Source organism: Bombus impatiens, unplaced genomic scaffold, assembly GCF_000188095.3.
Source record: "Bombus impatiens unplaced genomic scaffold, BIMP_2.2 scf_1055, whole genome shotgun sequence".
NCBI lineage: Eukaryota > Metazoa > Arthropoda > Insecta > Hymenoptera > Apidae > Bombus > Bombus impatiens.
Window position 1 is genome coordinate 142611 of NT_177474.1, and position 15240 is coordinate 157850.

The 15240-nt window shown below is 39.0% G+C and overlaps 1 protein-coding gene across 4 annotated transcripts in view; it reads left to right on the top strand.

Moving 5' to 3' along the window:
- Window positions 1-15240, top strand: part of LOC100744306 — a 60252-nt gene that overhangs the window by 15508 nt on the left and 29504 nt on the right. For 2 of the 4 annotated variants that reach the window (XM_012391298.2, XM_012391299.2), the window contains exons 3-8: window positions 979-1271; window positions 5501-5886; window positions 11250-11591; window positions 13592-13736; window positions 14517-14910; window positions 15155-15226. In XM_012391298.2, the coding sequence (XP_012246721.1) occupies window positions 979-1271; window positions 5501-5886; window positions 11250-11591; window positions 13592-13736; window positions 14517-14910; window positions 15155-15226 (1632 nt within the window). Of the gene's footprint in view, window positions 1-978; window positions 1272-5500; window positions 5887-11249; window positions 11592-13591; window positions 13737-14516; window positions 14911-15154 lie in introns of all 4 variants that reach the window. The other 2 variants (XM_033323493.1, XM_033323494.1) reach the window with 2 other exon arrangements.

Here is a 15240-nt window from a genome sequence, read left to right on the forward strand (position 1 = left end):
TCCGTGGCATGGCGTTCTCCCTCGCGTGTTAAATAAAAAGCTTGATGTCCCCGGGCAGAAATAAATGTCTATCGACTAACCGGTTAATTAAGCCTTGTATCCACGGCAAGGAAGTTCTGCCCGTGCTAACGGCGTGCTTTTATCCTAATGTCATCCGGTGGAAAAAGCGCGACGTGCTTTCTTTAGATCGTTAGCGCCCCATCCTTTGTCTCGCGATTATGAAACGTTCTTCCGCGACACCTGTTGGATCATCGTACGCGCGTGTGTAATGTCATTTGCTGCTGCTTTTAGTTTTGTTACAAGACGAGGCATCCCCCTAATTCGTATAATTGGGAAAAAATATCGCGTTGTGTTTGACGACGACTCTTTGTAAAGATCGCGAACAAATAACACGAAACTAATCTGATTATGTTTTGGTTATGGATTCGTTCGTTTTATCACGGACTCGCGCTTTACTTCGCTCACACCCCGACGTAAATTCGGTTTCGTTATTACAATGCAAACCTCGAATGGTATTTCTGTGTTCCATTGCAACAACGTTCTATACACTAACCAAACTATTACGTAATATACTTTTCTGTCATTTCGAATAATCGGATACATTTCGCTCTTCTCTTTATCGTTTAATTACGAAATTTCTGATTTTCTGTATTCTTTTATGTATCCTATCATTTTATTCAAATGAATCGAACAATCCGTTCGTTTCCAACGAGAATCGTATACATCGTAGTATACATTTGCAATAATGTGAATAAAATTTCCCCGTGAATGCGGTTTTACGTAGATTCGGGCAATAAATAAACAACGCGCGCTTTTATGAATATGAAACTTTTGAATATTCGGAATCGGAACAATTATCAAGAAAAAAAAAAAAAAAAGGAAGAAAAGAGACGATACAAAGATATGGGAATATTTATAATACGCGAATAATTTTATTTCGTTAGAGAAGCGAACTTCTGAAAGTGTTCTCCGTTATAGGTACACATGGCTTCCAGAGGACGAAGAATCGACGAAATTGGAGGGTCCTCGACCTGTATTGCCCCCAGCACCCCCGCCACCCACCACGCAAGTACCAAAAACGAAACACGTGAGTTTCGCGAGATCGCACACTCTTACGTCGTTTGACGTTCCAAGGAGCAGAAGCCCTCCGAGGCCGCAAAACCAGGAACGCCTTATAGATTCGCAGCCAACGATACAGAACGCAATGCTTCCTTCGGCCTTACCCTTGATGCACCCGTATGCCGCCAACGAGACCCGAGTTATCGTCCTTGGTGAGTCCCTTTTCCCTCATGCAAATACAGCAATTAACGCTGTGGCCTGCAGTAATTGCGCGTAACGTAACTCGCTATGCGCGTATTTACCGTACGTAAAGTTAATTAATCAAAGTAATATAATTTGTCCAATAGTACAAGATCAGGATGCGCTATTTTTTATGCGATAGAGTAATTTTAGATTGGAAAATTTGATGGTAGTTGAAATTTTCGGAAGAGCGCTTCCATGCCCAAACACTCGTTATAAACTTTCGTTTATTCCATTTCGAACTTTTAATTGAAATAATTCGAGCGTTTGGTAATTGTGATTGAAATAAACCAAAACTAGGATCGAGTGGCTTGTCATGGAATGATATAAAAGATGATTTATCGTATAATACGTAGCATTCGGTGCTATAAAAATGTCTCATTGAAAATTCTCGTACTTTTTACAAGTCTCGGCACAGCACCTTGGAGGTCAATTTTCACGCTTTCATACTTTTTTACGGCTTACTCGCATCTCGCTTTTCTCGCGAACTGTGCAATCTTGATGGTCCTTCAGAAGCACATACACGTTTACCCCATGTAACGAAATAGGCACTACGATGTAACTTAAAGCTAAGGCTGTAGATTGGAACAATAGCACCCTTTAGAGAAAACGTTTCAATAGGATGCGGCTTGTTTGAAATCTTTCTACCCTGAAATCAAGCGCATCTGAACCATCGAGCGAAAAGTTCCATGAAATTTAGAACTCGTATAATTAAGGAAGCTGAATTAATAATAATAGTTGTCCGAAGCTGAAATTTTCGAGGAACAGTTTAATAAAGCTCTTCCTCCTTCTCTTTGATATGAAATTTAATTATTAATTAACACCTCTGCATCTGGATCAAAAATCTCCATTTTATATTCGATACTTATTATATTATACGCATATTTATATATTATTACCAATATTAATATCATATTTGAGTACAACTAAAGTGTCCAATTTCCAATAAAATGTAATATTTAGTTAATATGTCCATGTACGAGACAATATATGTATATTATTTCATTGCTAATAAATGCACTTTATGAAAATATTGATGTATTGCGTAGCGTGCTAGCATAAATGCACAAGGATAGTTTAACAAACTAATTTTCTGTTATTGAATAACGTTATTAACTCGTGTTGAAGCTTTATATACATATATATATTTTCCCATCATTCATTAATTTTGAATCTAAATTAATTATGAAATTAATTAAACGATGAAATTTCATTCTATATCGCTTCTCCGTTTCGCAAGTAGCAGCACGAAACTTTTCTTCTCGTTTATTCTCTGGCTTCGCCATAATTCAGAATAAAACTGACACGTAGAACTTTGAGTCTTCAATATTGTAAAGGTTTTTAAGAATGGAGGAGCTTGCCTTTCGTTTATTAATGATTATGAGAAACCCAATGTACGATAACGTGAGCACAAGTTTTGTTCTCGAACGAACGGAAATTCTCGTGTTGGAACGGAAATCTTGAGAAAGTCGGACACCTTGATGACACTTCACCAATCATTCGTGATTAAGAAACAGCTTATCAAAGTGAAATAATTCTATTGTTCTAGCACGAACTGCGATATAAAGCAGTCAAAGCCGTGGAAAATAGGTGTCGTAAAATTATATTCTCTACGTAATAATGTCGCGGAGAGAAAAATAATATTTCGCATACATCGTCATTAACAACGAAGAGACAATGCTACAATGCCTCTCGGAACAAAAAATCGTAAAACGATATGGAAATTCTGCGATGGAAGAGGTTAACAGGGAGGTGTTGCTCTCTTTCCTACAGTAATGCAATATAGTTACACACATACTGCATGTTGAGGACATGATCGGAACTACGAGAGGTACGAGAGAATACCGTAAATTCAATTTTTCTCCTATAAAACGACGAATAAAAAAAGATGGACGTGAACGGGGTATCTACAAATAGGCGATCATCCATATTTTAGCCTGTATTACGGGAAATAGATTGAGTTTATTTCTCAGCCGACTGTTATATATTTCCATCGTGTACTCTAATGATCGGGAATTGAATTTTTGAAGGGGAAGCTTTATTCGATATTACCGTGAAGATGTTCCGATAAAATTTCTAAGATTTGATATCCGTAATAAATATCTACTTCGGAACATACGCATAAGAGAGATCGTGCGAAATTTGGATCGAGATTAAACAAACAAATTCTTAGTTATTTAACGATAGAGATTTAAATTATTTGATAATTAAATAGTAAAAGTTGATAGTTCGATGGTAGAATAATTAAGAAAAAAATCATTTATTTATTCAAATGAAACAGTTTATAATTATTTTAATATAACATTTAACCGGATAAATTAGGCAATCGTTTTGAAAATATTTTGTTGCCATAATAGCCAAACCTACTTCGCAATCAATCCCTTATCCTCAATCAAAATATTCGAATAACAGGGTAAACTGGAGGACCTTGAAACTCTTATGAGGTATTAACTTGTTGCCCTCGATCCGGCTGTTAGTCCAATATTAGCCAACAAATTGCCAATATAGTCGGTCGAATGAGACTCGATATTGAACTCTCGTAGGAAATGATAACGGCTTCGAGTAGTCTCGTCGCATTGACATTAGATTCGATTCGTGAGTTACACGGAGCCAAGATACGTGAAAGCGTTAATTTCGCTTCCTCGATTAATTCCTAATGAACGTCCAATTACAGCGTTCATGTAAATTATATTACTAGGGTAATTTCCACGACGAAGGATATCCGTTTCTTATTCGTCTCCGCGTGACGACTTTCGCAAGAATATGTTACGTCTGGGAACGAGATACGCGAAGCACGTTGAAATTGCTTGATTTGTAATCTGAACGACGCGACCCAGTGTCCTTATATTATGTTAATTTACTTACTGACTCTCGAAGGAAAAAAGGACGATATTAAAAATACGCAGGGTATTTTTGCTCGATTATCTCTATTTATTCTCCACCGACCGATTAAAAAATCGACTAGTTTAATTAAATAATGTTTGAACATTTAATAAACATGGAAAATGAAATATTCCATGAAAATTCCGTTACGTGTTACTGGCAAAATAATTTTGTAATTTCCATTCAACTTCTCGTTAATATCCGCCACTATATACGATATCCCATTCCAATTAATTAAATGATATCGCTTCTTGCATTTTATGCTCGAATTTAAAATAACGAAATAAGTAATAGACATAATTATCGAAAGCACGTAATCCTCTTCTACGCTTAATAGATGAATTATTATACCTATTTCGGATGTAGCACGAGTTCCTCGTCCTCCATAATAAAGGTGCATTGAAACTAAACTCTACCAAAAACATTTACAATTCCCCAAACCACATCTGAAACAACAAGCAGACCATATCTTTCGAACAACATCTCCAGACCAGTCTCTCTTCGGGCTGACAAAAACGTAGTAGCAGCAAAGTCGAACGGAGCTAAAGAAATTTACCTTCTGTGCCAAAGCTCTTTTCCAGCAACGCCACCTTTCTTTCTGTCGCGTCTACCACCTCCCGTTCACGTCCCTTGCTTCTCGTTATTCCTTCCACCCTCTTCCACTTTTCTTTCTCCCTTCTCTCCTCCAGAGACCGTCAAGACCGAACCGTCTTTTCCGTGGACTGGAGCACTCGTTAGCCTTCGATTTCGCCGATTTAAGGTTGATTTATATTCATCGTACCCGACATGGAACGGTTCGGTATCGCTGCTCACAGTAGCATTATTCCGACACAGACGCTAGTATCCATGTTACATATACATCGGCATTCGATCAGTCAGTCAAGAGAAGGCGATTCGTAAAAGCATGTAATATCGAATGAAAATGTTTTCTCATTTAAATACTGTGCAGTCTCGTTTTTTCGAGTCCTGTTTAACCAACATTCTGCATAATCTGAATTATCCGTGCTTTGAACTTTACCATAGCTTTATCTTTTCCCAATTTTTAATACGAAGACTACGAAAGTGTAAATAACGAGGTGTTAAAAAAGCAGTTAATGAAAGTTTCAATCGATCGCATGACGAATTAAATCTAAATACGATAGAATATTGCGGAATATTATACCATGAAAATGTTTTCTATGATTTGATCGTACGATTTCCGTATTATCCGAGAGAGGTCCGGACTACATCACGTCGGATAATCGACCTTTCACTGTGTATATCTATATACGTGCTGTGCGGATAATACAAATGACCTTAAGTTTGAATTTCGCTTCAGAGAAGCCACCGAAGCGCGGTACGATGAAAACCCAGGCGACCCAGACGGAGATTCCAGCCGTGTTCCGGGGTCGAGTCCCCGTTACCCTCAGCCCCAGGACGATACACCGGGTGAAGATGGTCTCGCAAGGGGCGCAAACGAACGGTCTGTTCAACGGTAGGAAGCTGACAAAGAGCTACTCGGAGGCTGGTCAACTGGGTACACCGTTGGGCGGAGGTCAGGCTGGTGCAAACGGAAAGGATGAAACGGAGCACCACGAGCCTCTTCACAGAACGCAGAGCGAGGAACCGCCGAGGTCACCCTTTCTCGTCGATACGCCACCCCCTCAGGGACTCGGAGAAGAGCCATTGACCAACGGGGATATCTCCGAACCTATCATGAGCCATGTGAGTCTTTGGCAACGTTGTTGCGATGTGGTTTCGTTTGAGAAATTGTTCAGATTGAATTTTGAGAACGGGAAAAGGTAGTTTAAAGCCGTGAAGATACAAAGATTATCTATATAAAACGGTAAGCGGCAATGTTTGGCGATGATTATTCAATAATATTTCTGGCGTCGTTTAGACGAGTTTAATTTAAATAAGAAATTTAATTCTTATTAGCAATTGAAATATTATTTTAATTTGTAATTTATTATCTAATAGGTAAATAAAATTTTGTCCAACATTTGTAAACGGTGAGCGGAAAAACAAGCGATGGTAAAGCCATTATCCATTCCAAATGCGAGTTTTGTCACTTGTAGCTTACCATATTCTGTATCTTCACGGCCTGATAGTGTTTCAGAAAGCACAACGTCAATCTTAAATTTTTATAATTCACGACGCGATTAATTGCAAATAAGTAAGTTAAGAGCCGAAACTCGCTCTCTACTCTAACTTTGTCCCTCGTTTTGTGTCAACAGCTAATACGATACGTTTCTCTTTAGGGAGAAGTGCGCAATAGTAATTTCATATCATAGCAGTGAAGGAAATATGCAGTTGGAATAATGCAGCATTCGGATAATGGAAGATTCGAATAGTAGCACATTTGGATAATAGACGTGGAATAATAGAGATCCTTTTGTAGTCACAACGATGCAATTGAATTTGTGAAATATAAGGGTTCGTTGCTCGATCGACGCTAAACCTAAGACTTACGTTATCAGTTCTAGGAAAATTAACTACTTTTCTATCCAATCTCATAAAGGAATCTACAAATTTTCTTTTCCTGTATCACAACTTCATAAAAGCGAGCAGTGTCCAAACTGCAGTTCCTGACTTTAAACGATTCGCTAGAATTTGTAACCAAGGTACTCTTGATTTTAATAAATAAACTTTGAGAGTGGGAATATCCGAAGAGGGCGATGCACTCGTGGTCAGCCACTTTACGAATGGCATACGAACGTTGACGTACGCGTCAACTCATTTGCGTTTATTACTGCACATCAGCTGCAGAGATTTCTAAGGAGAATTTTTACTATGTACTTTCGACGATAAATTTTTATTGCTTCTATATTTATACGCTTGCGGACTTTCAAGAATATCACGATGATTTTCATGTTGTCTTTGAGGCCAATTTGAAAATTTTAAATAGAGAACAAGTTTATAATTCACGTAACACGAGTAGAACCAGAGAGATATTAGATATAACTAGGTTTAACTGTTCATTATTATTTGTATTATTCATCGCACAAATTATTTATTTATCACGTAGCTTAACCAGCGCACTGCAGAATTTAATAGTAGTATAATTATAGTCAGGAAATGGAAATTATTCATTCGCGAAATGAATTATTAGTTTTAATTTGATAATTTAGTACGTGTATCGAGCCGTGAATCTAATATCGACCTTCTTCTAATTGAGAAATGGAGTAACAGCCCGATACATTATAAGTTTTAATGGTTACCATGGAATTTGCTTGGTCTTTTAAACCGGCGAATCCCACAGGAGATTTCGTCATACGTGAATTCTGATAATTCTCGAGGCGGAAGGGAGAAAGAGGATTTAAAGGGTCGTGGAAAAATGTGGAACGTTAAAGGGTGCCTTAAGTACATCGAATTTGTCCGCGATATACGACAGACATTGATCGCGATAAAAAAAAAAAATTGAGCGAAATATCGCTATCGACTAAAATATAATTATCACCCTTCAAATTGTTCTTTCTATTGATGCAATTCGTTGTATTATTTCCGCTTGTCACTTTGTTTGTCGTCACGGTTATACATTCTCTTTGTTCTTTGTTAATTCTGGAATATTTTTCAGTGTAATTTCATTTTTCCTTTTTTTGCAGGGACCTAAATGAAAAACTGGTAAAAGAGTTAGTCGAGGTATTGTTTTTTGGAAATTTTCAAAAATTAGTAATGTGAAATTTTGGCGATTAGTCGGTGTCACGGTTAATCCCGCTTTGAATTCTATTGATTGGATAGGTCATCGTGATTCGATAAACCAGTTAAATGCTCGCAACGCGTCAGCACAATGTGTTCTAAGCTTCGGCGAGAAACAGATGTGACGCGGACTTGTAACGCAGGATGCACTGTATAACTCGATCGTCCTGGTTATTTCCTCCGCCTACTGTATAACTTAATTTCTCTCGACTATTTCTTTGTTCGTTAGTCGAAACTTTGCTCGCAGAACTTTGCAATCTGATTTATAGCGTTGCGTTTTAAACTCGGATAATGATCTGATATTTCTCTACAGTTCTTAGATTAAACGCATTACAAGCTATACTCCATGTTCGTTTACAAGTAACTATTTTCTTTCAAAGATCTTTTTTATGGTTGCACTTACTGCGTTACGGTACTTTGCGCAGCTCTTTGCAGCCTGCCTCGTGAATATTTCACAAACGAATAACGTGCGAAATATTAGGTCGTGCCACGGTACGGTTTTTTAAACAGAACTTGCGATTTAACGGAAGAGATACGAAGCTTTTATAAGCTCGTGCGATGTCTCGTAAAAGTTAATTGATGTAGCAAGAGAGACGAGAAAAGAGAGAAGAAAAAAAAATGGTACTTCGAGAGATAATCATCGCAACATTCGAAGCATTTTATTTTCGCAATACGTATTTCCTAACTTCGACGATAAAAATAACTCGTTTAGATATTTTCTTCGCGCGTCTTTTATAAAAGCTAGCGGACGCTTTCCTCGACGTATCAAAATACATGGGAAGTTTGCTTGAAAATCGCTTCGAGTTACATAGAAAAAAAGGAAAACTTTCCCTTAAACGTGACGTCTAAACCAACAGCCCGGGAAAAGTACACTCGCAAGGCGTCCTACGATCTTTTCTTTACAGATATAACCACGACAAAGAGGACACGGGATCCTCGATCCGCCTCTGTGGCAAATTGAATTTTTCTCGAGCAACGACTTTCGTCCTGTGTTGCGCCACTTGTCCTCGTGGATTGATCGATGCTCGACAGGCAAAGTGCCCGACAGGAAATTCCTTTGATAGCGAAGCAATCATACAGGCAGCTGTTGACTAGATTCGCGTTGGAATATTGCCGGTACACTCTGTGTGCGCTATTCGACTCGAATCGCATTGATTCTGCTACTTGGAGAGCAGCAGAATCGGTTGAAAGGACTCGGCCTCGGCTCGTGATGCTCGAATCGCTGTAGGGTACTACTTGACGCCACTCTCGATTCAGAGAGAGCGAAGATATTACAGATTCCAATTTCGAACGGTGGTTAAGCAACCGGTTCGAAAATCTGCCGAATTATTCGCCGATCCTGCTTGCTTCTGTGTAGCATCAAACGTCTCTCTCGGCGACGTTCCATCCGATTCAATTTCACGTATGAAATCTCACCGCTGTGATAGTAGCGAGACTAGATATCGATTAGGCGGCCAACGATTCGGTTTTCCGGCCGGTCTCCTACGTAACCTGACCATCCTCGAGTATACCGATTTACGTGTATCCAGCTTTTTCACCGAGTTTAAGCTCACATTTCGAACAGTGTAAATCGTATAGGATTCGCGTGCGAGGCTACACTAAAGTTACCCGAGCCGTTCGAAAGTCGTGACGATTGAAAAAGAGAGAAACCCGTTCGATTTTATCGTAATATTCGAGAATAACATGGAAACTGCAAGCGAATAAAAACAATTAATAAAATAACGTTAGCAATTTTGCCACACGTTATTATACATCCTTCGTTGCGAATTCAACGAAATTATATCTAACTATCAACGATTTATCGACTGCAATCAATGACGAATTTATGCACGAGAACCTGCAGTGTGCGTGTGCACCATAAATTCTTCAATTACGAGAGAATTATGTATCCCACAGCGTGCCACAGCAAAACGTATAATCAGAGTTTTACGTTATTTTACGATTATCATAGTAAAATTTGATTCTGTACAAATTTTCCATTTGTCATGTGGAATTTTCGTGCAACATATACAAGATAAATGTTTAACGTCTATGCAATCATTGCCTTCGTAGTTGGACCAAATTTTGCGTAACGTTTAATTTGCACTGCAATTTTTTTCAATTTGCTATTCGGATAAAAATCGCTGATCAGCGGGCCATCCCGTTCACGCATGCGAACGAATAAAAATTGCAATTAACGCGTTAGATAAAGTAGCACGGGATTAACTGATTTATTTTCGAGGCTTTTCCCGCATAAATCATCCGAATAGTTTCTGTGGACAGGCGTTTACGCTATATTAATCAGAAGATCGGGCAAGGATCAAATTTTAACGCTATTTATAGTAGATTATAATGAATTATAATGGTAGTGTGATCGAATTACCGTCTGATTAATAAAATAAACGTTGTGAAAGAGCGAAAGCTTGTCAGTGGAGTGTAATTAAAGAACACACAACGTCGTTACGGATATTAACTTATTGATCGATGTTTCATCGTTTTATGACATTATACGTTTCGAACCGTTTCATCACCAATGCGTGCGCGTCCTCCAGTTTGTTCGTTATTTCGTGTTTCGTCGCTCTTTGACGATATGATTTTAATTAATATACTGGCATGGACAGACTCGCCGGAAGAAGGTACACGATCTAATTATTTTCGACGTGTCGTGCGTCATAAGGCTGACAATACGTTTATGAACGTTTTACTGGCTCGAGTTTGATAAACAGTAAAACCAAGGAGCGACGATTATCGAGGTGTACTGAAAAATTCACCAAGACGTAAGTTTACTACTCCCAAACAGAGAAACTCATACATAGACATGTCGTTGCATTCTTTGCGTTTCCTCAAACGCCAATTATACTTTAATTATACCTCACTGAAACATATTCTATTCTTTTATCTTTACATACTTCAAATTTGTACACATGAATCTTACCGAACAATAAGAAATTCCCCGACAAAATGAAATCTATCCGTTACATCGCAAAGAATGCACGCACATACAAAAGAAACAAAATTATAATCCGTCGATAAATCGAACATTGGCACAACGATATATATCACACGAAAAAAAGAATGAAAAGTTTTCTGTTCGAGTAAAATCGAGAGAAAAACAAAGTTCTATTTAAATAACGCAACCGAAAGATAAAACGACAACCGCAACACAGTACATGAGATATCGATACGACACATACATTCCATTCGAGTACAGAAAAAGAAGAAAACACTCGAAACCATTCGAACACCAAAAACCTCTGTCCCAACCTTTTTCCTTCTTCCATCAAAAAAAAAAAAAAAAAAAAAAAAAAAAAAAAAAAAAAAAAAAACAATAAAAGTTCCAGGACGACCGAATAGAATCCACGTTAATCACTCTCTTGATAAAATGCCATGTTCTCTCTTTCGTTTTACAGTCCTTGAGTCATCGAAGATCCGTCGATTTGGACGACCAGGAGATCCTAATAGACTTTAAGCCGGCGCCTGTCTCGCCGGACGCTCGCGCCCTTCTCAATCGTATGTCCCAGACGACACGAAGGTTCCTGCCCTTACAGAAGACTCTTTCAGACGGTGAAATTCGCGTGGAGAGACGCGAGCTGATCGGCGAAGCCGGCGAGCCAAGTTACCCTCATACGTGCAGGAGGAATCATCAGGACTCGTGGGGCAGGACCGTCAGAGCAACCGTCCAATTCTCCTCGACGCCCGAGGATCTGTCCCTGCTCAGGGTCGCTTCGCCCCAAGAGGATCATCCCGAAGAGGTAAGTATCCTCTCGATTCTTCTATTTCTTATATTCGGTTGACATTAAGTCGTAATGCACGGAATTCCCGATGGTCTCGGTTGAAATAAATATGGTTTTGCTACTCATGCAGATAAATTTACGTCGCACGGTATTCCAAGTACTATCGCTATCGAAATGCAATGTCTCCGATAGTAGTTTGAGAAAGCTGGATAGAGCCACGTTAAAGAATTGTTATCAACGATCACGTATCGAACGCAATTCTTTCAATATTCTTTCGTCTACCGTTGTATGGAAGCACAACGCAGTATGGAACACCGAGATAACTGCTACAGAAGCATTTTGAATCTCCGAGCCAGTGCAATTTCTATTCCTGCTACGTCGAAATCTTCCAATCTCTCTATTTATCGAATTTTTCGCATGACCCTTTCCTCCTTGACGTAATACCACATTATCCTACTATCAATTTGCTCGGGCTATTTTTGTTTCAAAAATTAGTCCTCCAAACGAAAAAATTGTAATTTTATATTACCCACGTCTAATTTCGAAGCAGGATACTGAAACTCGAGTCAAGAGGACAAATATTCGATTCTCGATAGGAAGACATTAGCGAAGTCAACGAGGAGGCGAAAAGTTCGACGAACTCCAAGTCCAACTAAATTTCAATACCGAAAGCTTGAATTTTTCTGATCCCTTTCCTCGGAGCTAAATCGAACTTTAAAGTTAATAACGTGTGCAGTGCATCCTGAATTTAAGCACTTTCGAAACTTTTCTCCGCCTTAATTGCTCGAATTTAAAAAAAATTTTCGCCTGGATAATGATCGTCTACTCGGCTCTACCTCTTCGTTTGAATAATTCATTTGCTTCTCGATTTTTTTTTTTTTTTTTTTTTTTCACCCTTGATCCACTTTATTAAAAAAGCTTTTTATTAGAAAATCGAGATCGTTGTTCCTTTGTTATCCTAATTAATTAGTTCCCTTTTTTCCTATCAACAAACGTCGGTCGGGCGTAAATTTTCGAAACCATTAAGGAAACTTTGCCGATTATCTAAAACTAAACCGAAGCTCTTAAAATTTATCCAACTGCAATTGCAGTCTATGAAACGAGACTGTCGTTTTTGTTCTTTGCTATCGAGGTAAACGTACTTCTTCTCGAGGAATATTTTACTCGCTAACTTCACGTAACACTCTTTAATCCTCGGTTATATTTCTAAGGGTAAATTTTCGTAATATTTCCACTGAATGTATCTTTTTCCTTCGTTGAAAGATCGTAGAACTAATTAAAAGTTCTTTAAGAATTCGCTGCTTTGTGCAAGGTGCTTGAATTCTAATCGATCACGGTTCAACAAGCCCGGAGAAAAGTTATTTTAATTGAACGAAACGGTAACTTTTTTCCCATTCGAACATATACAGCCACTTTTTAAAGCGAAGATAAAATGTCTGATCGCCTCCTTAGAAATAATAGCAAGATCTCGATTACTTCTCGACGATCTTGTCGATTTTAACACTCAGTCTTACGATTGGGTACACGTTAGCGTGTGACACAGATGATATTCTTCTTAACGAAGATCGGTATTAATTTTTCCAAAAATATCTACATATTAAAAAAAAAAAAAAAAAAAGCTTCAATTTCCTTCAAAAAATAACGAAACACTTTCTGTCAACGCGGCATGTAAAGCTCTTGAAAAATATCATATTTATTCGGTCCTCGACAGTTTCGATCATTCTGACGTCAAAAATTCTAGCAAATTTCCCAGTTTGGACGCCGGAGGGCTACTCAGGCTCCCATCATCGACCTTACTCAAAGACTTTAAAGCTTGGAAACTCGAGGAGACTAGAAATCGATAGTCGTCGAACGAACTTGTATTTTTCTTCTGTTTGCCAGGGTCGGAAAAGTGGAAAAGAATAAAAAAAATGGGAATGTCAGGGTTCAGTGGAAAAACCACTTCACGTAGCGTCACCGCGATGTTCTTTCTCGATATGTACATCACGCGTACAAATGTACGACGCATATTATTTTAGGAATTTCACGAAAATCTTATCCGGCGAGGGCTGTTCCGTAAGAGAAGCGTGTCATTGGAGGATGGCGTGCAAGGCTTGGCGTCGGATGATTTTATGCTACCGAGGTCGCTTCCCACGTCTCCCACTTCGCCGACTGCAGTATCAGGTACGAAATGTGATCTATGTTTTTATTATGTATGCACTCGCGAGGAGTTTCGAAGAAATTGCACCGTGTGACGTTTGCAAACGAAAATTCTTTGAATTATGTAACATATTTTGAAAATTCTATGACTGTTGAAGTAAAATCTGTATGAAAGGAACGAAACAGAACAATATCGTAACAGACTGAGCGTAATAGACTGACTTATAAAAATGTGCGAAGGATCAGGAATGCGAAAATGCAAATTTTTGATCAGATGTACGGATAGATCGACTTCAACCTCATATCTACCTACTCCTGCGTAGTTTATTCTTTTCGTCTGTTCGTTGTTTGGGGAGATTTTCCAAAAATTAAGTCGCTCTTTCTGCCTTTACGCTCCTGTTACCTTCGACCAATTTCAAGCTATGAGTTTTACGTACCTACGTTCGAAAGCCGTCAAATTTTTCAAGCAATTTGCAGTGTGAGAGGTAGCCAGTTGAAATATCGGGTTTAAGATGAAAGTATGGGTCAGCGAGTTGGCTGGCAGAACAAATCGTGCAGCAAATAAAGGATACAAATCCTGATGCAACAGTGCCTTTGATCGATTTTATTTCTTTTTAAAATATTCAGACCCGATTTCTTCGAAATCTTATTAAATGGCCGTATTCGATGAATTTTAAAACGATCGAAGTACTGAAAATTTATTACACACTTTACGTTAATAAACTCGGATTAAGTAACATTTTCAATCGAAACTTGTATCTTCTTGTACTCACGATTGACACTTGATTACGCTTAAAATTGCAGCGCCACGAAGGACTTTACAGAGTCCCAAGGACTACGTGTCGCCGACACGGCCACTACGTCAAAGCAGCTTTTGCCCGCTACTCTTCGGCCCTGGAACTAGTATCACCGGCATGCTCACATCTCCGTTCGCATCGAGCGATTCGTTAACGAACGACGTCACGAGGGACCACAGCGACGGAATTTGGAACGAGTCACAGGCGACGGTTCTACAGGCTGACTCGTTGGCTCTTTTGACACCGTCCTCGAGGAGAAGGCACCTTCTGCTTCTCCAGCACCAGCAACGTTCCTCGATGGATACCGAAGCGTTGGATATCGAAGAGACGATGGAGTCACGTCCATCGAGTCCGAGGATACGCCTGGAACCGACGACACCTATTCAACCCTTGACACCAAGGTAACGTATCGTAGATCTTATTTTTCAACGTATTTCGAATCATTGAATTTCATAGAAATCAAAGGCATAATTTTCGTTTCAACTATAATACAAAACATCGAAACAAGCCACAAAGAGCATTCTATCCCGGCGCCAAGTAAAAGCACGAGATCACCCGCAGCACCTCATCGTTCGATCTCTTCACCCATCGAACGTCGGCCCGTGCTAGAGACACCTCGTGTAAAATTTGAAGCGATTTTTAAAGGCAATTACTTCTCAGCGTCGAATCATCCGTGACGTTGCCGTTGAACGGCAGACCGAGGAGCGGATTCCGTCGTCCGAGTCCCGGTC